This window comes from Myxocyprinus asiaticus, chromosome 11, assembly GCF_019703515.2.
Source record: "Myxocyprinus asiaticus isolate MX2 ecotype Aquarium Trade chromosome 11, UBuf_Myxa_2, whole genome shotgun sequence".
Lineage (NCBI taxonomy): Eukaryota > Metazoa > Chordata > Actinopteri > Cypriniformes > Catostomidae > Myxocyprinus > Myxocyprinus asiaticus.
Window position 1 is genome coordinate 11,300,323 of NC_059354.1, and position 24,259 is coordinate 11,324,581.

General features: G+C 42.6%; 1 protein-coding gene across 5 annotated transcripts in view; it reads left to right on the top strand.

Annotated features, from left to right (window-relative positions):
* The window catches only part of LOC127448554 (diacylglycerol kinase eta-like), a 145,624-nt gene that overhangs the window by 56,871 nt on the left and 64,494 nt on the right, over window positions 1-24,259 (top strand). For 4 of the 5 annotated variants that reach the window (XM_051711186.1, XM_051711185.1, XM_051711188.1 and 1 more), the window contains 2 exons: window positions 22,000-22,104; window positions 23,639-23,771. In XM_051711186.1, the coding sequence (XP_051567146.1) occupies window positions 22,000-22,104; window positions 23,639-23,771 (238 nt within the window). Of the gene's footprint in view, window positions 1-3,583; window positions 3,708-21,999; window positions 22,105-23,638; window positions 23,772-24,259 lie in introns of those variants that run through there. The other variant, XM_051711189.1, reaches the window with a different exon arrangement.

The following is a 24,259-nucleotide window of genomic DNA, read 5'->3' on the forward strand; positions in this document are numbered from 1 at the left end:
GCATTTAAATTTAATTTAAATTTGAATGCTACAGTAATTTTGAACCAAATTTGAATGTCGGTGGGTTTGCACATTGGCGAATGAAATTCTTTTTTTCAAGTGCGCAAACTGAAAGATTAGAAAAGTTGTAATTTATTATGCAGTTTCTCTATATGCAGCTTTGAATTGGCTTTATTCAAGCTGTCTAACCACAAAAAGATATGCCTGTACATAATGAATCTTCTAGCCAGGGCTACAGTCAATAATGTACAGGTATTTCCCTTGATAAGGATTTTAGTAGAATTTAATGGAAAACTGTGAGTGGTGCTCAGTAGAGCTGCAGAATTTTAAGAGTCGTAGCTGTCCGACACTGTCAAACGGCAAATGGCAGCACCAGTGTGCGTACATTGGGCCTCATTCATGAAACACGAGCAAAACAAAGTTTTATGTAAATTTTCGTAAAGCCGGTCTGACGTAAATTTTCGGATTCATGAAAGTTTTTGTATTTTCAAAATGTTAGACAGTACAAACAAAATTTACACCACGACCACGTGTAAATCGTGCACAAGATATCCGAACATGTTGTGTTCTTTCAGACAAACTGCCATGACCACATTTTGATAGAAGTAAAATTAAATATGTGATAAAAAAAACAACTATAATTAAATGAGTGAAATTATCCTTTAAAAAATAACATAAATAATAATAATAATAATAATAATAACAATAATAACAACAATAATAATAATAAAAAGCCTTTATTTAGAAACATTCCTTTGCTGCTTGTATATATTTTTTCAAAGTATAGTTTTTCCCTGCTCTGCTTATCATTTTTCCAGCAGAAATTCTTGGCATGGGGTGAAAAGTCCATGGAAAGACAAGGTTTGCGTTTGATTTTCTCAAAACAAAATAAAAAAATAATGCCCTCTAACGTGACTTGCTGGACAATTTTTTTTATTTGACATAAGCTCTATAATTTAGGTTTCATAATTTAGTATTGGCATCGATAAATTGCATTCAGATGATAACGTATGGTCAATGGTAATGCTGTTAAACCCATAAATAAACACATTGCGGGCACCGGGCAGGTGTGTATAGCTCGTATAGCTTGCAAATCCGGTCAAAGACCTTCTTCAGGCATTCTATCAATTTCTTTGAAGATTTTTTTGTTAAGGGAAGTTTCACCAATGATGCTGGCGATGCGCTCAACTGAACCAGAGAAGGTTAACTGTGGTGGACATCATCCTGTCGGCGTAAACTGAATTTTTTTTTTACACTAAAGCTTCATGTCATACTATTTTTTGACCTCTTGGACTGTTTAATTCACAAAAGAACTTCTGATGACAGCAAAATCATGCGATGACTGTAAGTTCCTAACTCTTTTTAGAACAAACATGCAAGTGTTCATTCAAATAGATGTTAAAAGCTTCTTATTCTCATTTACTAGTGAGCCTGAAGCCTTCCTAAAATGCATTTTCATGGGCATGGATTATGTTAATTGTGAATGAACGTGCATGCATGCTCTTTATGAACGTTAAGAATTTACTAACAAACACACGTTTTACTAACAAATCTGGGGAATACGAAGTGTTTGTGAATCCGGCGGAAAGTTTTCAGGAAGCTTCATTTTACGCTTGAATTACTCCCAGTTTTTTTTTGTATATTTACAAAAAAGGTTTCAAATTTTAAGACGCTGTATGTTGTCTGCCTTAAGCATCCAGTGTGCAACCACTTTTAGTCTATCCCTCACAGCCTCGTTTTCATTCCCAAGAAAAATAAAATATGGCACTTTTCTGAATGAGGCCTATTTTTGCAGTTCTCTTTGGGGATGCTAGTAGCACATACTAAATGACACACTTCACCTTTAAATTGAATTGTCTGTGCGAGCTTGCTAATTGTTCTTTATATATTCTCCTGAGGTTCTTGTAGCTTTTTCTGTGTCTCGAAGCTAATTAATAATACTAATAATAATACCTTTTATTTATAGGTGCCTTTCAAGACACTCAAGGACACCTTACAACATAGAGGCAAATCAATAAAATACAAAGCAAACATACAAACATAAAAAACACAAACATACAATTATATAAAAAAATCAATCAATCAAATCAATAAAAGCCATTCTAAACAAATAAGTTTTAATCTGAGTTTTAAACTGGGAAATAGAATCCAACTGGCGAAAATGCAGTGGTAAAGAATTCCATAATTTCGGCGCAGAACAGCTAAAAGCCCTAGCACCGAAAGAACTTAATTTAAAATTTGGAACATTCAGTAAGTCTGCAGAAGATGATCTTAAAGAACGTGAAGGAATGTATAGTTGAAGAAAGTCTGATAGATAAAGAGGAGCCAAATTATGAAGAGCTTTGTAGGTGAGCAACAACATTTTGTAATAGACATGATAACAAACAGGAAGCCAGTGTAGTTGAAAAAGAATAGGTATAATATTGTCAGAAGTACGTGTAAGGCTAACAATCCTTGCAGAAGTTGTTTTCAGGAACACCAAATAAAAGAGAATTACAGTAATCAATCCGTGATGTTACTAGAGCATGAATAAGGACTTCAGTACTGTGTTGAGAAAGTGAAGAACGGAGTCTAGCAATATTACGTAAATGAAAAAATGCAGTACGTGAAACATTATTAATATGAGATCCAAAAGAAAGCAAACCATCAAATATAACACCAAGGCTTTTCACTTGGGTGGCAATACTAACTGGGCAGTTGTCAATAAGCGTAAAAATAAGAGTAAAAGACGGTGTTTTAGATAAGGTAGACCTAGACCCAATAAAAAGAACTTCACTTTTGTGAGTATTAAGCTTTAAGAAACTATTAGTCATCCATATGTTAACATCCTGCAAACATTTAGTAAGTTCTAAAGGGAGAGAGGAAATATTATGTTTTGTAAATATGTACAACTGTGTAGCATCTGCGTAAAAATAGAAATTAATGGCATAAGTGCGAAAAATATTACCAAGAGGTAAAATATAAATGATAAATAAAAACGGACCCAACACTGACCCCTGTGGAACGCCGTGAGTAACTGATACTGGCTCTGATTGAACATTCTTAATCTGTACAAACTGTTTAAATAGGATAATTCTGTTGCTTGGAGATTCCCTGTAAATGCCTTTGGAAACTAAATTGAATTCTCAGTTTCATAAGAATCAACTTTGACTCAGATCTTTCTCCTAAAATCAGTTTGGAGAAATACAAGAGAAACAATTGAGACAATTGTTGAATTTTTACTTTAGTTCATATTGAAATCTTTGACATTTGATTGCAGAATTTAGTAGTTTTAGGCATAGATGAGCTTACTCGTGAAACTCTAGAGGAGACAATTTCAGATAACAAGGGTCTGCATTTAATCTCATTGCTGTTGAGGAGAAACAGTCAAGAATTTAGAGAGATCTTTGAGATTTTCATAAACAACAGCCACTTTGGTCTCCATTTTTGCTGCATTTTTCTCAGTGTAGCAGCCTATTTCTTTGTAGACGTGCTGTTTTTTTTCTCTGTTTCTAAAAATAGCGTTCAGCACTGTGCGTATCTAGGAGAGAGAGAGAGAGAGAGAGAGAGAGAGAGAGAGGGTGAAGTGATCTGTCTACAGAACAAAAGGAAATCCTAAAGTGATGTCACTCAGCAAACGCCACCCGGTGATGGGCGGCATTCAGAGTGAAGAGGGGAACGATAGCTACAGGAAGAGAGAGCGAGTGATGGGGTACGACAGGGAAGAGGTGAGCACTAGCCCTCTCTCTCCTCTCTTTATAATGGCTCGCATCTGCTTGACTTGGTCAGTGGTCCTGGGAGAGTGCTCATGTAATGGAGCACAGCATTCAGCGTTGAGCAATGCACGCAAACTTCTTTAAGACGTCCACTTGGTATGCAGAAACCGTTCTTTGTCATACAGCTTAAAGATTTTCGCTTGTTTGCATGGGCATGTTTTGCCATGTGGAAATGCTCAGTGTGCCGTTACATGTGACATTGTGTGTCTCCAGTGGGCTGTTCCTTGAGCTGTGGAAGGTTTTGCAGTGGGGAGGGGGGGGGGTGGCATAGAGCACTTCAGGTTATGAATACAAAGGCAGCGGTGCAGTTGTGAGAGATTCGCTGGTGAGTTCATGTGTGTGTGTCTGACAGTGTTGCTCTATGTCCATGGTTTGCTCTGCTTAGGGAATGGAAACTTGCTTAAGATTACAGATGAGGTCTATGTCTTTTTCCTTAACAATGACATTGTCTGCTTGGATTTCGGTGCATTTAAAAAGACAGGCAGAGCGTTGCACCTTAAGGTACACGTGACGGAGGCAAAGTGTGAATTCTAGCAGCAAGTGCTTTTTGACGCCAGCTCTCAAGAGGAAGATTTCATTAAATTCAATTGGAAAATGACAGGGTAGAGCTTTTAGGGAGCTGCAAAGACATGAATTTGTCATTTATGGCTCTGAGTTTTAATGGTGCAGACTTGTGCATCTCAAATGAGGAGCTGGTACGAAATTGCCAGAGACATTTTGAAAAGCCTCAATGCAACATTAAAAGCGAGTAAATTGCATTTTACGTATGTACAGTGGGCTCCAAAATTCTGAGACAGCTAGATTCTATTTTGCATTCTACTCTGATTTAATAGAGTATTTTTCACTCCAAAGGAGTATATTACCTGAATAACTATTTGAGGGGAAGTTGAACTGAGAAAAGGAATTGAGTAAAATTTCATCACGTTTTAGTGTTTGGTACAGTATGTCCCCATTTTGTATGCACTCAAGTTGACATGTACTCCACAAGTTGTGCTAAACCTGACGATGCATGTTATCCCAGCATGATTTGAGAATGTTCCACAGAGCATCTTGTGTGTTCATTGAAGCAAGAAAATATAAGCTTTTTTTTTTTTTTTTTTTTTTTACAAAGCTCAAATTTAATTAGTGACCTAGAAATAGTACAGAATCTTAAATATTTCTTCTTAATGTTTTATTATTATTAATGTTTTATTATTATTATTATTATTATTATTATTATTATTAAAAACAAATCCAGATTTTTGGACCCCAGTATGCATGTCTGATAGTCAACATACAAATCAAATCACTTTTATTGTCACATAGCCATATACACAAGTGCAATGGTGTGTGAAATTCTTGGGTGCAGTTCCGATCAACATAGCAGTCGTGACAGTGATAAAACTGACAGTCAGATAAGAACTGACCCTATTTACTTCCTTAATGCATGCTCCTGATCTTATTTTGCACAATTCATTTATGCACGTTATTCCAAAAGCTTGTGTTTTTCTGTGTTTTAAAGGGGCAAAGCAGAATAATGTGTCAGTATAATTTCAAAAGGTTCTTTTTTTAATGATATAGTCAATCAGTTTACCACTGTAGTTTTTCATCCTTGACATTCTACATTGTCTTAAATTCAGGTAGATCACACCAGATCAATACAGGAATACTCATATTGAATTCTAGTACATGATAAAACAATACATTGACTTTGGAAATATTATTCTAAAATGACTTTGTTGATACGCCCCTAATGATCTTTCGCAAGAAAAATGGGCCTGACACATCTGAGATTTAAGTCCATATATAGAATGAGATAGATTTAATGAAATAATGATACATTTTGCCCAGAGGGAATATGCAGGCTCAGTAATGTGAAATAGTGCAGACGTCGAGGGGTACATAGAGAGAGTGCTTTAATTAAACACAATAACTCTTTCCTACTATATGAAAACACTGTGTACCAGTGCAAGCTGACAGAGAAGATTGATTCTGTATGTAGTTAACCTTGATGGAGCAGTTGGTCATTAAAGTATTAAGCCATGAGAGGCTGTGCTTTACAGCGATTTTTCCATGGGTAAACATGTTCTTAGGCACAATGTGAAGCCAGGTATTATAGTTTGTAACTGTAGGCTGTTTATAATTGCCAGTCAACATAGCATCATGGCACAGTAATGTGCCATCATAGGTGTTGTGCATTTTACAGCAGCTTTGATTGTGGCACATCCAATCAGAATTTAGAGGAATATCAGTTTTATAAAACATGAAATGGGATAGTTCACCCAAAAATTAAAATATTCTCATCATTTACTCACCCTCAGGTCATCCCAGATGTGTATGACTTTCTTTCTTCTGTAGAACACAAATGAAGATTTTTAGAAAAAATATCTCAGCTCTGTAGGTCCATACAATGCAAGTGAATGGTGATCAGAACTTTGTAGCTCCAAAAATCACATAAAGCAAACAGAAGTAATCCATATGATTCCAGTGGTTTAATCCTTATCTTCAGAAGCAATATAATAGGTGTGGGTGAGAAACAGATAAAAACTTTTTTTTACTCTAAATCTCCCTTTAACTTTCAGATGTGAAAGTGAAACGTCATGGTTACTGGTGTAACCTCCGTTCCCTGATGGAGGGAACGAGACGTTGGTGTCGATGTAGTGACACTAGGGGTCACTCTTGGGAGCCCGAGACACCTCTGGTCTTTGATAAAAGGCCAATGAAAATTGGCGAGTGGTATTTGTATGCCACTCCCCCGGACATACGGGTATAAAAGGAGCTGGTATGCAACCACTCATTCAGGTTTTACGCTGAGGAGCCGATATAAGGTCCAGCCATTTCAGCGGGTAGTTCAGCGTTGTGGCAGGAGGGACCAACGTCTCGTTCCCTCCATCAGGGAACGGAGGTTACACCAGTAACCATGACGTTCCCTATCTGTCACTCACTCGACGTTGGTGTCGATGTAGTGACACTAGGGGTCCCTATACAAAACACCACAAGGCTGAACGGTGTTACGTGAACTGGCGGTGTGTGGTGGGCAGACTTGCTGTGTGCCTCATAGCTAGCACACCAGGTTGACACGTAACCTCCCCCAACACAGTTATGAGTGTCGAATGGCCCTTTTTGGGGACAAGTCGACTACCCAAAGATAGAGACAGGCTTAACCCAGGCGTGGCCTCTTTTCCCCTTCTCTTTTTCCACTCCCTAAAAAAGAAGGGGGATTATCCGACTGGGTCGCCAGGTCTAGTTGGGGGGTGTCCCTCCCAAGGGGAGGACACCGCGGACACCACATCTCGCCCCAAGGGGGGGGTGGGGGTATTTTTAAGTGGAAAAATACGTCACATGGTCTTTCCAACCAAGTGGAGAGCCTTCAAGGTAGATCCTGCCCAACGGGGGAGGAGTTACTACAAACATGGTGACTGGGGCAGAGGGGCTCTGTCCAAGGAAAACGCAGTTTGCCAGTAGGGAAACGAACTAGCGGAAGATATAGATTGCATGGGGTTTAGCCTTACAGGGAACCACCACATGCGAAGCACCTACCTCAGAACAGGGCTCTTAGCGCGTGTACTGGGCCAGCAGTGAATCTCTCCAAAAACTCGACTGCCACAGGGCTCGGAGGAAGTCAACCAGGGAACAAAACATTTTTTGAACACTACTGGGAATTAACAGCGCACGATCTCAGCTCAAAAGGAGGTGCAAGCGATACACCCAGCCGGCTATCCCGGGCTTATCCGCTTGTGTTGCGTGCCACTACCTGGGACGAAACCGGTTCCACCCGGAGGTTGTAGAACCTTGCAAAGGTGTTGGGTGTTGCCCAGCCCGCTGCTCTGCTAGAGAGGCAGCTGTTAGAGAGGCACCTCTCTAATGTCTGTTAGAGAGGCACCTCTGGCCAGGGCCCAAGAAGCTGCTACACCACGGGTAGAATGGGCTCATAGCCCTACCAGGAGCGGCATGTTTTGTGCGAGATATGCCATAGTTATGGCATCAACAAGCCAGTGGGTGATCCTCTGCTTGGAGACAGCGCTTCCTTTCCGCTGTGCACCAAAGCAGACAAAGAGCTGCTCAGAGACTCTAAAGCTCTGCGTGCGATCCAAATAGATGCGTAAAGCGTGCACCGGACACAGCAACGACAGGGCTGGGTCTGCCTCCTCCTGGGGCAGCGCTTGCAGGTTCACCACCTGGTCCCTAAAAGGAGTGGTGGGAACCTTGGGCACATAGCCCGGTCGGGATCTCAGGATCACGTGAGAATAGTCCGGACTGAACTCCAGGCACGTTTCGCTGACAGAGAACGCTTGCAGGTCACCTACCCTCTTGATGGAAGTGAGCGCAGTCAGGAGGGCAGTCTTCAGGGAGAGTGCCTTAAGCTCGGCTGACTGCAAAGGCTCAAAGGGGGCTCTCTGTAGACCCTGAAGAACTACGGAGAGATCCCATGAGGGAACGAGGGGCGGTCTGGAGGGATTCAGCCTCCTGGCACCTCTTAGGAACCTGATGATCAGGTCATGCTTCCCTAAGGACTTACCGTCAACTGCGTCGTGGTGTGCTGCTATGGCAGCAACGTACACCTTCAAGGTGGAAGGGGACAGCCTCCCTTCCAGCCTCTCCTGCAGGAAGGAATGCACTGATCCGACTGCGCATCTCTGGGGGTCTTCGTGTCGAGAAGAACACCACTTAGCGAACAGACGCCACTTAAAGGCATACAAGCGCCTCGTAGAGGGGGCCCTAGCCTGAGTGATCGTGTCTACCACCACGGGTGGTAGGCCACTTAGGTCTTCCGCGTCCCGTCCAGGGACCAGACATGGAGATTCCGGAGGTCTGGGCGTGGGTGCCAGAGGGTGCCCCGTCCCTGAGAAAGAAGATCCTTCCTCAGGGGAATTTGCCAGGGAGGGGGCTGTTGCGTGGAGCGTGAGGTCCGAGAACCACGTCTAGGTGGGCCAGTAGGGTGCTACCAGGACTACCTGCTCCTTGTCCTCCCTGACCTTGCACAGGGTCTGTGCAAGTAGTCTCACTGGGGGAAACGCATATTTGCGAATGCCAGGGGGCCAGCTGTGTGCCAGCGCGTCTGTGCCGAGGGGAGCCTCGGTGAGGGCGTACCAGAGCGGGCAGTGGGAGGATTCTTGGGAGGCGAACAGGTCCACCTGTGCCCGACCGAATCGACTCCAAATCAGCTGGACCACCTGAGCGTGGAGTCTCCACTCTCCCCTGAGGGAAACCTGCCGTGACAGCGCGTCCGCTGTAGTGTTGAGGTTGCCCGGGATGTGAGTGGCTCGCAACGACTTGAGGTGCTGCTGACTCCGGAGGAGGAGACGGCGGGCGAGTTGTGACATACAGCGGGAGCACAGACCGCCTTGGCGGTTGACATATGCTACTGCTGCCGTGCTGTCCGTCCGAACTAGCATGTGCTTGCCCTGGATCAACGGCCGGAACCTCCGCAGGGCGAGCAGAATTGCCAGTAACTCGAGGCAGTTGATGTGCCAATGCAGCCGCAGACCCATCCAGAGGCCGGCAGCTGCGTGCTCGTTGCAAACAGCGCCCCAGCCCATTTTGGAGGCGTCTGTCGTGACCACGACATGCCTGGAGACCAGTTCTAGGGGAACACCTGCTCGTAGAAACGAGAGGTTGGTCCAAGGGCTGAAAAGACGGTGACAGAGGCGCCATGCCCGTCTTGGGACTCGAGTCTGGAGCCAGTGCTGAAGCGGCCTCATATGCATCAACCCGAGCGGGTTGGCCACCGCCGAGGATGCCGTATGCCCCAGGAGCCTCTGAAAAAGTTTCAGTGGAACCACTGTTTTCTGTTTGAACACCTTCAAACAGGCCAGCACCAACTGGGCGCACTCGTTCGTTAGGTGCGCCATCAGGGAGACTGAGTCCAACTCCAAACCGAGAAAAGAGATGCTCTGAACCGGGAGGAGCTTGCTCTTTTCCCAGTTGACCCGAAGCCCTAGTCGGCTGAGGTGTGAGAGCACCAGGTCCCTGTGTGCGCATAACACGTCTCGAGAGTGAGCTAAGATTAGCCAGTCGTCGAGATAGTTGAGAATGTGAATGCCCACCTCCCTTAACGGGGCAAGGGCAGCCTCTGCGATCTTTGTAAAGACGCGAGGAGACAGGGACAGGCCGAAAGGGAGGACTGATAGGCCTGACCCTCGAACACGAACCGCAGGAAGGGTCTGTGTCGAGGAAGGATCGAGACGTGAAAATACGCATCCATCAGGTCTACCGCCGCGAACCAATCTTGATGCCGGACGCTCACTAGAATGCGTCTTTGCGTCAGCATCTTGAACGGGAGTCTGTGTAAAGCCCGGTTCAGTACTCACAGGTCCAAGATTGGCCGCAACCCACCGCCTTTTTTCGGTACGATGAAGTAGGGGCTGTAAAACCCTTTCTTCATCTCGGCTGGAGGGACAGGTTCTATTGCGCCCTTCCATAGGAGGGTAGCGATCTCCGCGCGCAGGGTAACAGCGTTTTCGCCCTTGACCAAGGTGAAGTGAATACCGCTGAACCTGGGCGGGCGCCTGGCGAACTGAATCGCGTAGCCAAGTCGGACGGTCCGGACCAACTACCGCGATGGATTGGGAAGCGCAAGCCATGCGTCCAAATTCCGTGCGAGGGGGACCAAGGGGACAACGTCATCGGACGTACCGGCAGGTGGGGCCTCGCGGCGGGGCGGGGCGGAGCGCGAGGTGCCACAGCACGTCGTGGCCGTGCTGAGTCTAGGGACATCGAAGCACTTACCTGGCTCCTTGTGACCACCCCCGGAACAGCCTGGGATGGGGGAGGAAGAGGCCTGTCCTCGCGACCCGTGGAGGCTGTCACATCGGGGGTGGATTTGTGCCACAGCTGGGCGCTCAGGGGCGGAAAGGGCACCGCTGGAGCGCCAATCCTGCAAGAAAAAGCCCGTGGATGGTAGTCGTGGTGACGACCGTACACACCGGGTATGTGACCCAGGGAGGAAGGAAGCCGCTCTTTTGCTGAACTGTTGGGTACCGCAGCCACTTGGGCGTGCGGCAAAATCAAACAAAAAGGCAACAAAAGATTTTCCACCCGGCCCTCCACCGGGGGATGGAGTGGTCTCTCTACTAGCTCCACGTGAGTGGGTTCCCTCATCCCTGGGTTGCCCGTCTCAGGGGCACTTTGAGGACCTCCGTGGGTTCTTCAGCGCCGGCTGTGAGACGGGTGGCATCGGCTTCCTGCGGTGGGCTCCACGCCGGGGCCGAGCCGGAGGGGCAGTCTGCAGCGGAGCCGGTGCAGTCACCGCAGGGGGACGCCCTTGGCGACGAGCAGACGGGGTGCAGGATCTTGAGGCGCGCCGGGGCAGGATGTGCCGGATTGCTTCCGTCTGCTGCTTTACCGTCGAGAACTGCTGGGCAAAGTCCTCAACGGTGTCGCCGAATAGGCCCGCCTGTGAAATGGGGGCAGCAAGGAACCGTGTCTTGTCGGCCTTGCCCATCTCGACCAGGTTGAGCCACAGGTGGCGCTCCTGGACCACTAGTGTGGCCATCATCCGCCCGAGTGACCTTCGTCGCCTGGAGGGCGAGGTCGGTCGCCGAGCGCAGTTCCTGCATCAAATCTGGGGTGGAACTACCCTCGTGCAGTTCTTTCAGCGCCTTGGCTTGTTGGACCTGCAGGAGAGCCATGGCGTGCAGGGCAGAGGCGGCTTGTCCAGCAGCGCTGTAGGCCTTAGCCGTCAGGGACGACGTGAGCCTACAGGGCTTGGACGGGAGCTTAGGGCGTCCACGCCAGGTGGCGGCGCTCTGTGGGACATAAGTGCACCGCGAGCGCCTTATCCACCGGGGGAATCTGCGTATAGCCCCTGGCCGCCCCGCCATCGAGGGTAGTGAGAACAGGGGAACTGCGGAGGCGGGGTCGGGCAGTAAAAGGTGCCTCCCACGACTTCGTCAGCTCCTCATGCACCTCCGGGAAGAATGGCACTGGAGCGGGGCGCGGTTGTTTTGAGCGGCGCCGTGAGCCCAGAAACCAATCATCAAGCCGCAAGGGTTCAGGGGAGAGCGGAGGGTTCCACTCTAGCCCGACGCTCGCGGCCGCCCGGGAAAGCATGTCCGTCATTTCGGCATCGGCCTGTAACTGGGCGACCGTCCCCAAAGGGGGAAGCCCAGCTGAGGCTTCTGCATCCGACTGGACAATACCGCTCTCCGATGCTGCGCTCGAGAGCTCATCATCTTCGTGGGCCCCGAACAAGAAGCCAGACTCGCCGTGCGACGAGCCGGCGAGCTCATCCGGAAGCCCGATTGGGGCAGACGAGCGTGCTGGAGTATGGGAGGTCCGCGGGAGGATACCCGGCGGAGGCGATCCCATTGAGGTCCCCAAATCGCCCCCAGTGCTAGCCGCGCTGACCTCATACCCGTAGGTAGGAGGACCGAGGCGGGGAGCCACAACGTTGCCATGGTCATGTTCTCGCAGTGAGAACATGAACCATTCATAAACGCTGCCTCCATATGGGTCGCGCCCAGACACGAAAGACAGCGATCATGACCATCCGAAGTTGAGAGAAAACGACCACAACCAGGAATAACACATGATCGGAAAGGCATCTTTAGAAAGACGCGTCTTTAAAAAGACGTTCCGTGTGTGCGCTCTTTTAGAGAAATATACTCTTTTAGAGGGGAAAAACGCTCTTTCAGAAGATATACTCTCTAGTTTTTCTGACGAAGCGCCCAGGGGCGTTCTCTGCAGTGCACCAGTGCAGAGGAGGGAGAAGCTGCTGAAATGCGCCGTCAGATCCAGCAGAGGTGAATGAACAGTGCTATTCAGCTCAATGAGCATGACCGTTCAGCTCCGAAGAGAAAATCTGAATGAGTGGTTGCATACCAGCTCCTTTTATACCTGTATGTCCGGGGGAGTGGCATGCAAATACCACTCGCCAATTTTCATTGGCCTTTTATCAAAGACCAGAGGTGTCTCGGGCTCCCAAGAGTGACCCCTAGTGTCACTACATCGACACCAACGTCGAGTGAGTGACAGATAGGGAACTAAACAGGCACTACATGTGACTTCCAGATGTAAAAGTGAAAGTGAAAGTGGAGATTTAGAGTAAATAAGGACTTAAATTTAAATCTGTTTCTCACCCACACCTATTATATCGCATATAATAATAATAATAATAATAATAATAATAATAAAATAATTTTAAAAATAATAAAGAAAAACCTTAAAGAAAAAAAAAAGAAAAACTGGAAGATGGGAATTTCAGTTTGTCCAGTAGGATTTTATTTGACTCTTAGAGGATTCTTGTTTGATCCTTTTCAAATGAGTTCCAAATTACACTGTAAAAGGTGAAAATGTGCAGTTGTTACTTTTATGGAGTTTTTCCAACCTGACTAGACCCATACAAATGACCTTTTGTTGTTTTAACCTAATGTTGTCAGCTTGATTCAGTCAAATTAAATGAAATGTTCAACTTGAACAAAACCATTTAATTTTATACTATGAAGAAAATTTTTAGATTACCTAACAAAACATATATATATATATATATTTTTTTTTTTTACAATGTATGATTCATTCATTTATTTTTTTTATTTTTTATTTTTTAATAATATAATTAAGACCAAGAACAATTAACTAAAATAGATATCTTGGTGATGTTGAGAAGCTTTCGGAGGAGTTTCCATCAAATCCAAAGGAGTTTTCTCCTAGACTTTCAATCAAGGTTTAATCTATTGATGAGGACAATAGAATGCTCTGTAGCCTGTCAGTGTCACTGATTAGCCCACAGTGTGTCCTTCCTTAAATAAACGCACCAATTGTCACACATGGATGCTCTCTCAGAACCCTCTCCTTCTCTTCTGCGACTGTCCTTTCCTGAGTATTGAACTGGAATGACTTCACTTTCTACAGACAAGAATCAGTTGCCTCAGCCAAGAGGTCTGTTTATTTGAATGATTACTTAAAGCAATGTTTACTTACTGTAAATGAAAATACTTGGAGGCTACATACCATTATTTTGTTAACATTTAAATTAATATTAACTTTTACAGTAGCATATTATTTTTTTCTGTGGTTTCAAAACTGGTATGGAGAATTGCAATATTTAACTGGCATTAGTATTGACTCCTAATATGTTGGTATTGTGACAACCCTATTTGGCATTGAGCGAGTCTCTAAGTGCAGTCTTTTTTTAGCCCCTAAGTCTTAACTCATTGTAATATAATGATGAACTGCAGCGGCAGAACACAAGAAATCAATCAGTGAAGTTGCCGTGTCTTTAGTGGGAGCAGTTGAAAAGGCTTTTAGAGTGAGTAGTTGGCAGGGATGTGCCGGGAGTCGCCGCACTTGAAGTGAAGAAGATGAATGCTAATGTGATTACTGCATCATGGCTGGACGAGAAAATTGATTGGTGGCAACAAAATTTAATCAGATAGCTTTATAAGTAATTCAAAAATCTGTTTAAAACAATTTGCAATACTTTCTGCAGTTTAAAGGAATAGTTCACCCAGAAATGAGAATTCTGTCAACCTTTACTCACCTTCATGTTGTTCCAAACCTGTATGACTTTCTTTCACTCAAAAAATATTTGAGCCTATTTTTTTAAGATTTACGCATTTCAAGTTTTATTAATGTAATTTTGTTACACATTGCACAATTCAGTTTGGTGGAATTTGGTTATTAAATTTAAATGCTTAAATCTTAAAAATAGGCTAAAATATTTTTTGAGTGTTCTTTTTTGGATCACAAAAGGAGATGTTTTGAAGAATGTACAGGTCGCTCTATTTCATGCAATTATAATGAACGGGCAGTTGTGCTTTCAAGCTTCATAAAGCATGCAAAAGCACCATAAAAATATTGCAAAAGAAGTCTGTATGACTTGTGCACTATATCCCAAGTGTTCTGAAGCCATGCAATAGCTTTGATTGAGAAACAAACCACATTTAAGTCATTATTCACTGAATATCTTGACATCCACCCTAGTTCTCATTGGCACGTTCATGAAAGATTTAGCCTGACTTTGTGAACAAAGCATTGTTTTTAGTTGGATCTTTCAAGTGAAACAGATGATCCGGTTGACAAAACCAGCTGAAATGATTATTTCACCAAATGGACATCACTATTTCGCTTATGGATGCTAAGGAGAGCTAGGGCTGATGTCAAGATTTTCAGACAATAACAACTTACATTTCACACAAAGCTTTTGTATGGCTTCAGAACCTTGGACTATAGCTCACAAGTCACACTGACCACTTTTACAAGACTTTTATATTGCTTTTGCCTCTTTTTAAAAGCTTGAAATCTCCAGTCCCCATTCATCGTAATTATATCGAATGACCTGTACAGTCTTCATATTTTCACTTTTTATGTTTCTCGGAAGAAAGAAATTCATACAGGTTTGGGACAACATGAGGGTGAAATAATATTTTTTTTGGGTGAACTATTCCTTTAAGCATTTGACAGCGCAGCCTGGACACTGTGACTTTGTTATTTGTTTTCATAGAAGATTCGCAGTGTAACTGAGTGTCTTGTACTTGTGGTTTAGATCTGCAGTATCTATGGTGAACATATAAATAAACATAAGCTGTGCATCAATGCCGCAGCAGCTCTCTGACTGAACAGCCCTCACAGCTCTACTAAACATGCCTCGCAGACCACTTGTCATTTATAAGGTAGTAAAGGACAACTGGAGCCTCACATTGCAGCTGCTCTGTACACTGGCACAGGGTGGTATTTACAAAGGAGGTTTCTGAGATTCGAACATCTTCCTGTTGAAGAAACCCACTGTGAGGCTCCTCAGATCACTGGTCAGCTGCCAAAGACACTCTACGCTTGAAATTACCTTATCAGTTTGACCAAATGAGTCACCTTAATCAGAATCAGAATCAGAATGAGCTTTATTGCCAAGTATGCTTACACATACAAGGAATTTGTCTTGGTGACAGGAGCTTCCAGTGTACAACATTACAAAAACAATACAAAAACAGCAACGACATAGATAATAATAAAAAAGAAAAAACAGTTATACACATACGTACATACACACACAGACACACACACACATACATACATACACACATACACATACATAGTGCAGTCTAATACAAATCTGTTATCTGTTATGTACAGTGCAAATATTTTTTTTCCCCCTTTTTTTTTTTCAGAGGAATGAAATGGCTTTAATAGCATTAAAGGGGGTTATTTAATAAAGTTCTGACAGTTGATAGAAATGAAGACTTGAAAGCTTGTTATTATTTTGCACTTAAAAGGATAGTTCAATTCTGTCATCATTTACTCACCCTCATGTTGTTTCAAACCTGTATAAGCTTTTTTCCCCCGTGGTGCCCTAAAGAAGCAGTTCAACATTCTTAGCCACTATTCACTTTCAATATATGGAAAAAATTATACAATGAAAGTCAATGGTGACTGAGATCATCAGTGTCGCCAGGTCATTTTTCCAGGGCTTCAGCCCCGAATGTTTTGTCTGTAGCCCCGAATGTAATTTTAAATGTAGGCTATGCAATAATGTTGCTACATTTTGTTTGAAGTTCATGTGACGTGACAACCCCCGCAAACCCACCCCCCACTCCTGCTAAGCCCTGAACTTCCTCAAGTCCTAGAAACGCCCCTGACTGAGATTAGCATACTGTCTAACATCTCCCTTTATTGCAATAATTTATTGTACTTTTTGACCATAACATTTTCCAAAGATTTTTTTAATTGATTAGTTTTGCGATCCCGATTTATAAAGGTGTTTTAGTAAACATATATGTAGGTAATATTGCCATTTAAAATTGGTGCATTTAAATGAAAATGATTAAATATCATTCTTGTATTCATTTAGAGAAAATCAGTGTGGGAAATGCCTTGATTATTTGTTACTTGGTTTTTACTTGATTTTACTTGTATTTTGAATCTAATTGGCAATGATGTCTGAAAAAAAAAAGCAACCTTTTAACAGCAAATGTATAAAAATAACGATATATATCGAATATTGTCAAAAGGCTAAAAATATTGAGATTTACAGGTGCTGTAAGCGATTTTAGCATTCTGAAGCTTTCACGTGACCGAGCTGTTGAATTAGCCACGCACCCTCATTCCAAAACCCCACCTTCCAAAGATAATTTTGGAACCAAAACCGAGCAAAAGAGGAGTGTTGTTTGTTCCTTTGACTGTCAAATTCAACAGTGGCACAATAGCGCCCTCAACTGACAAACATTATGAATCATAGCCTCAGTGATCCGCTTCAAATACATCACTATGAGAACTATCAAAATGATTGACAGGTGAGAAGTTTCAAAGTCTGTGGTCCGTGCACACATTTTTATTTGCTGTTTACAAACTCTATAGCTGTCCTGTTTCTCAGGACACTTATTTCATTAATATCTTTAAGGGAGTAGGACATTTTTTTGCATACTTTTCCATGAAAAAATCACTTACAGCACCTTTAACTGTTAAAGCTAACAGTTAAACAGTTGCTTCTCTCTAACTCAGTTGCGTTTGTAATTCTCTCCCAGCACCGCTGCTTTTGTCAGTGTGTCTGTTCAGCTGCGCTCACGGTGCATCCTTTCAGTGCATTCCCCTGTAATCCGCCTCATGAGGTCTTCACTCGCCGCAACATGCCAGCCTCATGCAGCAGCTACAATGAGCTAAATTTCTCAGTGAGACTGTTTGCCATTGTGCAACACTGATAACGTTGTATGTTTGGTAACCACACCTCTCTCCATATCAAACTGTAGAAGCCAGCTAGGCAAAGCCTATTTACAGACAATTTCAAACACCATAAAAGTACTCCATTACATACAACATAAAGCTGTTGAATGGCCTCAGAAGACTTAGGATATTGCACATGAGTTGTATGGACTGCTTTTATGAGGTCGTTATACTGCACCTTTATAGTGCTTTATAGTGTTTGTCCTTTTTGAAGCTTAACAGCTCCTGCTCACTAGAAACTGCTCACTGTTATTCTATGGAATAGAGCTGCATAAAATATCTCTTTTTATATTCCAAGAAAAAATAACAGCAAAGGGTTTGGAATACCATAAGGGTGAGTAAATGACAGAATTTTCCATTTTTAGGTGAACCATTCCTTTAACGGGTGGCTCAGTTTTTGACCTGACAAGGACATACTCAAAATAAACAGGAGCACTTCATGAGTTCGAGTCTCTTTTGAAAGAAGATATTTAGGAGATTGTAGTCTGGAAGTCAGAATTAATTAAAAATGAAATTAATTAGTTAAAAAGCTCAAAAGTTTTGTACATTATTTGAAAATAATATTTTCATTAAAAATACAGTTTATGACTCTGTCCTTGCCACAACCTAAAAACACAATAGAGGCAAAGTCACAAGTCTTACCATGTTCTGATTAAAATCTGAGAGTAATAACTGTTCTACTTTGAGTTTTATGGATTATTAGGACAATGTCAGGTAAATTTTCTTAAAGGCAGCTTCAAAAGTAGGGTTGTCACTATCGATTATTTTGGCAATCGAGTAATCTAACTATTATTCTGACGATTAATCGAGTAGTCGGGAAAAATATTTAAGAACTCAGATTGCATAAAGTTGTCAAGGTGAAGTCATGTTTGGCTAAAATGCATTAATTAATTTAAAAAAGATATGTATTTTATGATTGAATAACAACAACAAAACAATTGTGCAAACAATACCTAAAGCCAACAGACACCCAAAGCAGATCTATAGTATATATATCTTTTTACCTAATTCAAGCTGACAGAGATTGGCTTCTCTAGCTGTGCCCATTAAAAAAAAAAAAAAAAGTAAGATCTACTTTTTTCTTTAACTAGTTCAACATGATCTACCCATTTTAGTTTAAAACTCAAATATGGGAAAACAGGCCATGGAAATAAAATATTTGATCTTTTCAGAAACAATGTCTGCCCACCAATCTTGTTTATTGAGGATGAGTTATATACGTGGCTAACTATTTTATATAGATATAAAAGTCATTTTATATTTTAATTATCACTTGCATGTAAAACGGAATACAATGTTCACAGTATTCACGTGATTTACATTTTTTCACTCTTGAGTTGAGCTGCAGCAGTTGCGGGCTTTGCTGCGCTTGTGCTACATACATACTGCAGATTGCAAAAGCTTGTCGCTTGCCACATACCGTGTAAAATGCCCTTAAGCATCTGGACATTCAGTTCCTTACTGAGTAAACATTGTTAATAATTTCACACTCAGAGAGCCATTTCTCCCTCAGGTAAGCCAAAGTTTTATATTGCATCTATGGGGAGACATGCAGTTGTGGCTTTAACAGCAGAATCACGTCGAGCTTTGACTGACAGCATACAGACCTGCAGTTGTATTCAGTCAAAGGTGTCATTTATGGGTGGGACGTAAGGGACATGTCCCTACCACTATTTGCCTTTGCCAATTTTGAACCCACCACTTTTGAAATATATTTAATCAGGTAGATGCAGAACAAACATCCAGTTCTTGAGCAGGAGTTTTCCATTTCCATTTGTGTTATAAGTTGCAATCCGCACTGGAATTTGTTATAGTTTATGTTATGATGAGTGCTCATTGTGGCTGTTACCAGCGGCATTGAGTGACAGCAGGTGGCGATGTTCTCAGAACAGAACTCAAACCATCATTTGCTGAAAATAATCTTCTTAGATCTTCTGGATTCGGTCAGATTTATTGAATAGAATGTATTTGTGCATCTGTAACTGCGTTTGTAACTTTTTTCTTTTTTTTTTTTTTTTCCTTTTTCTTCCCAATTTGGAATGCCCAATTCCCAATGTGCTCTAAGTCCTTGTGGTGGCATAGTGACTCACCTCAATCTGGGTGGCAGAGGACAAATCTCAGTTGCCTCCGTGTCTGAGACCGTCAATCTGCGCATCTTATCACGTGGCTTGTCGAGCGCGTTACCGTGGAGACGTAGTGTGTGTGGAGGCTTCATGCTATTCTCCATGGCATCCACGCACAACTCAACACGTGTCCCACTGAGAGTGAGAACTACACATTATAGTGACCATGAGGAGGTTACCCCATGTGACTCTACCCTCCCTAGCAACCGGGCCAATTTGGTTGCTTAGGAGACCTGGCTGGAGTCACTCAGCATGCCCTGGATTCGAGCTTGCGACTCCAGGGGTGGTAGTCAACGTCTTTACTTGCTGAGCTACCCAGGCCCATGTTTGTAACTTCAATCAAGTCTTTTTCGTGACATTATTTTATGTAACTTCATATTTTCAAGTGCTGTTGCTTTACTGAAGTGATGTTAAGGTTTTTTTTTTTTTTGGTCCTGCATTGCTCTCACTCAGCTGACACCTCCTGACGTTATGTTTTCGCACCCACATCCGTGGACTGCGTCACTTCCGCCTTATTTTGATTTGTCGATTTGGCAATTTTGTAGTTGAGGTTCTGTAGTCGAGATGTTTTTTCAATCGAGTAATCAAATTAAATAGAGTAAGCCAGGTACCATATTCATTTAATTAAAAATGGAGCATTTCGTAGTTTGCATCCTTGGAAATTACTACGGTCTGTACAATATTTCTATAGTAAAGTAGTGGCCAAATATGGCATGTTTAGTCAGATACTTCCATATTATATGGTATAAAACATTCTTAATCTGAATTGCTGACCTTACTGATGCATGGCGCTAAAATAATCTATTAGGTTCCCATTTAGCTTTTGTGAAACGTGAGTCCTGCCTTCTTTGATTTGATTGGCCATCTCAAATGGCGTGGACGAACGCTGTTAGAACACTGAGCACACTAAAAATGGGTTTAAAAAAAACTTTTTTAAATGGTGGGACCCGATTCAATTTCTTGCGGTGCGGGATTAAATTTCCGTGTTGAAGGTGGGAGCGGACGGTACTCCCATGAGATGTGGATGGGAACGAATAGCCTATAAAATCCGATGTGGATCTCTTTGTTTATTATTCTTATTAATTAATTAATGCCAAAAAAAAAGAAAGAAAGAAAAAAAAAAGATTTATATACTGTGTATATACATATATATATATATATATATATATATATATATATATATATATATATATATATATATATATATATATATTTATATTATAATGTAAAATAAATGTGCACACAGCTTGTGCATTATATTATCCAGTATTTAGAGCAGGCAGGTAGGACTACAAAATGGTCAATTTAGTGTCAAGAAACCAACTTCAGGCAAGTCAAATTGGCGTTATTTTCACACGTCATCTGATAATAGCAATTACAGAAAAAATAAAACATTCTTTGTGTACACTTGTTGTCTATTTGTATGGCTTTTGCTCTATGTGGAAAACAAATGCGGGATTGTGGATATGGGAGCGGTAGGGAAGAAAATCACTGCAGGCTGAGAGCAGGTGAACATGGAGTAAAATTCAAGGGGAGCAGGATGAAAAAAACAGTCCTATGCAGACCTTTACCTACAACTACTTAATGACAATTAGACAGTGGTGCATAATGGACTGCAGCAGAACAGCAACAAGGATATCAGTTAATAGGGGCGGACAGTTTGGCCATATCTGATTATTGGGGGAACATGTCTATTGTGGTTACAGCCCTGACAGTATGTAATAGTAAAGTGTCCAGTGGATGTGCACTTCAGAATCTTGCCAGATGTTGTAGATCATCAGGGTATTTCTAGCTTGGTCTTTTATTAATACTGAGGATTGGGACACCCTGCTCCACTGGCATATTGTTTTTAGCATATCTAGTAGGGAAGTATGTATATTCAGGCACAGCCTAAATCACTGTAAACCTAATGAAGATACCTTGGCTCTTACACCTTTAAATCTACAGTATTTTGACCACCTGAGATTCACAGAATTCACAACATCAGAAATCGATTTGTTGGTATCTTTGCTGCTGTGTTGTTTCGGTGCAGGTGGTGAGCTCTAATTCCCTGAGGACGGTATCACCTGCTTTTCCAAGCGTGTTGCAGCGTAAACAGTTGTCGGGCAGCTGAGTGCCTCCACGGCGGCCCTAGCGGCATGTGGAGATGTTAGGGTGCTGTTATCAATTAATAATAGGAGTATTAAAAGCACAGAGGTTGACTCGAGTGGAGACTGCCACCGTTATGAAACAGGCTTTAAGCATTTTCCGAGGCACTCTGCCTGTCAGCCCAAATCTCGCTCAAGCTTCCGAAAGGAGAGGATAGCAGAGGAGAAGACCTGAGGGGTGGAGGTGGCAGTTAAAGAGGAGGAGGAGGAGGAGGAGGGGGGGCTTGTCCTGAGCTTCGTCTTAAAGAGCAGGCGGAGGGGGACACATTGTCAGTCGCAGTCATTTAGGCAAGAGGGCAAGACGCTTCGCACTCATCTCCCCGGATCTGTGTCTCCCTGTAGGTAATTACACCATTCCGAAGGCTCATCCTGTGTGCCGAGAACAGGAAAGAAATGGAGGACTGGATCAGCTCGCTGAAATCGGTTCAGTCCAGAGAGCACTACGAGGTAAGAGCACAGTTTGTTCCACACCGTTTTGAGTGGAGTTGCATGTTGAACTCTGATGCTCTGCAAACATCTAAAGTCATTTTGCATGTTTGCATGTTACACTCAAACTCTTTTTTTAATAGTTCCTCAATGAATTATCAACTAAATCTGCATGTCAAACAATCAGCTCTCCCCGTAAACTGTTTTCACTCAGGTCCTGTGTACATGCCACATGCTTTAGATGTTCGAATCCAGCTTCTAAACTTACCTGATGTCTTCTTCTCTCTTCAGTGTTGCTTGCTTGTAAATGAGATACAATACTGAAAAATACTCAAATTGTTCTGGACGGAAGAAATTACTTAGTGCTGTATGTACTCTGTGTTTGCTTTTTTCTATTCTCTGACTCTGAAACACCAAATGTGTGTGCATATGACAGCTTTTAATGCTTTGTTTAGGATGTTCAAATCCAGCTTCTATATTGACCTGTTATAAATATCAAGTGATGTATTTAAAATAGTTCTGCAAGGAGGGAATTCCTATTGTAAAATTTGTTTGCATGCTTTTAACATCCAAAACACTTTATTCAAATAGCATGATGGGAAATGAAAGTGCGCACTGTGCCGTTGCTCGACTAAGTGTTGACTGCATGCACACTTTGCTGTGAGATGAGGAGCTAGAGAGTTATGTAAGACTCTCAGCCCCCGTGTTCTGCAATACCACACCCAGAACTCCAGCGCTCCTCCAGAACCCCTGACTGGGGGCGCAGTGCTCCCTACTCAATCTTTTTGACACTCAAGACCCATCAAATGCGATCAGCTCTTATAAATCACTGTCCTGTTGCAACAGGGCTGCATATAGAAGATCATTGGTGGGCATGAACACTGACAGTGTGGTTTTTATGAGGAGAAACTGGTTATTAGATTGTGTGGTGTTGCGTGCCGGAGGTTTGCATGTTCCAGACCTAAAGCCAGGGTCAGACATTAACCAGAGCTTGGAGCAAAAATGTAATTGAAAGATTAAACAAATGCCCCAGATGTTTAAAATGTGCGGGTAAAAAAATGCCAACATAGTGCCATTATGTTTTCTAAAATTTAAAGTAGTATATTTTAGGCCTGTCTATACTGTAAAAAGTAGTAACATGCAATAGTTACTTTAAGGAGCTATTTCTACCTGGTTTTACACTTAAAACGAGTTTTGTTGGTGTAATCTAATAAATGTGTTCAGGTTGATTCAGTGATTAAACTATTTGACATAAATACACATGCTGTATGTTGTTAATGGGTAAAAATAAGTATGCCTTCATAAATGTAAAAAAAATGTCCTTGGAAATCAATTCCTGAGGGCAGAAAATGTTAATTTCTGACACTGCCTGAGGCTAATACACATGTGACAGTCCGCGTGTTGCATGCGGTGGCTGGCGGACAGCTGTGTGGGTATGTGTGTGTTTGTGTATGCTGAAATAGGCCTCTCTTTGAAGTGAAGTGTCCTTTTCCAAGGGGCACTGAAAAAGTCTTATCCTGGCACTGCCAATTTGTCTTAACTTCTCCTTTGCTAGACGGCACAGTTTAATGTGGAACATTTCTCAGGGATGCACAACTGGTATGCCTGCTCCCACGCTCGCCCCACCTTCTGTAATGTCTGTCGGGACAGCCTCTCAGGGGTCACCTCTCATGGCCTCTCCTGTGAAGGTAGGTGCCTTGTCTGCCTCTCTGCCTATGTGTCACAAACCCATGTGTCTAATAATCCATTTTTAATTATGAAGCTCCATCGCTCGGCTGTCTGCTGTCCTTCCCCAAAGGTGTCATATTTTCATCAAAGCTGGTCAAGTGTGGTCAGGGCTACTTTGGGCCATTCAGTGCTGCATTAGCATGACTTTGAGTGTCAGAGCTACTTAGAGCAGAAACAATGCTAATTGATGTGGGGAAAAGCACTGCAATAATGTTTTGGCGAGATAATAAATCGATACACTGATGCCAGAAATCTTTCTTTTAATTGTTTTCATTTTGCATTTCAAGAATTTGTTGTATTAGGTCCTTGTAATACAGTGAACTACTGCTAATGTGGTTCAGATTAAAGATCCTCATGGCTAAAGTTATTGTTAAAATGCCCTGTCTGCATTCTGATTGTTTGTGTGGGTTCATGTTGGTTTTAAACAAGGAGGTCTAATATTATACCT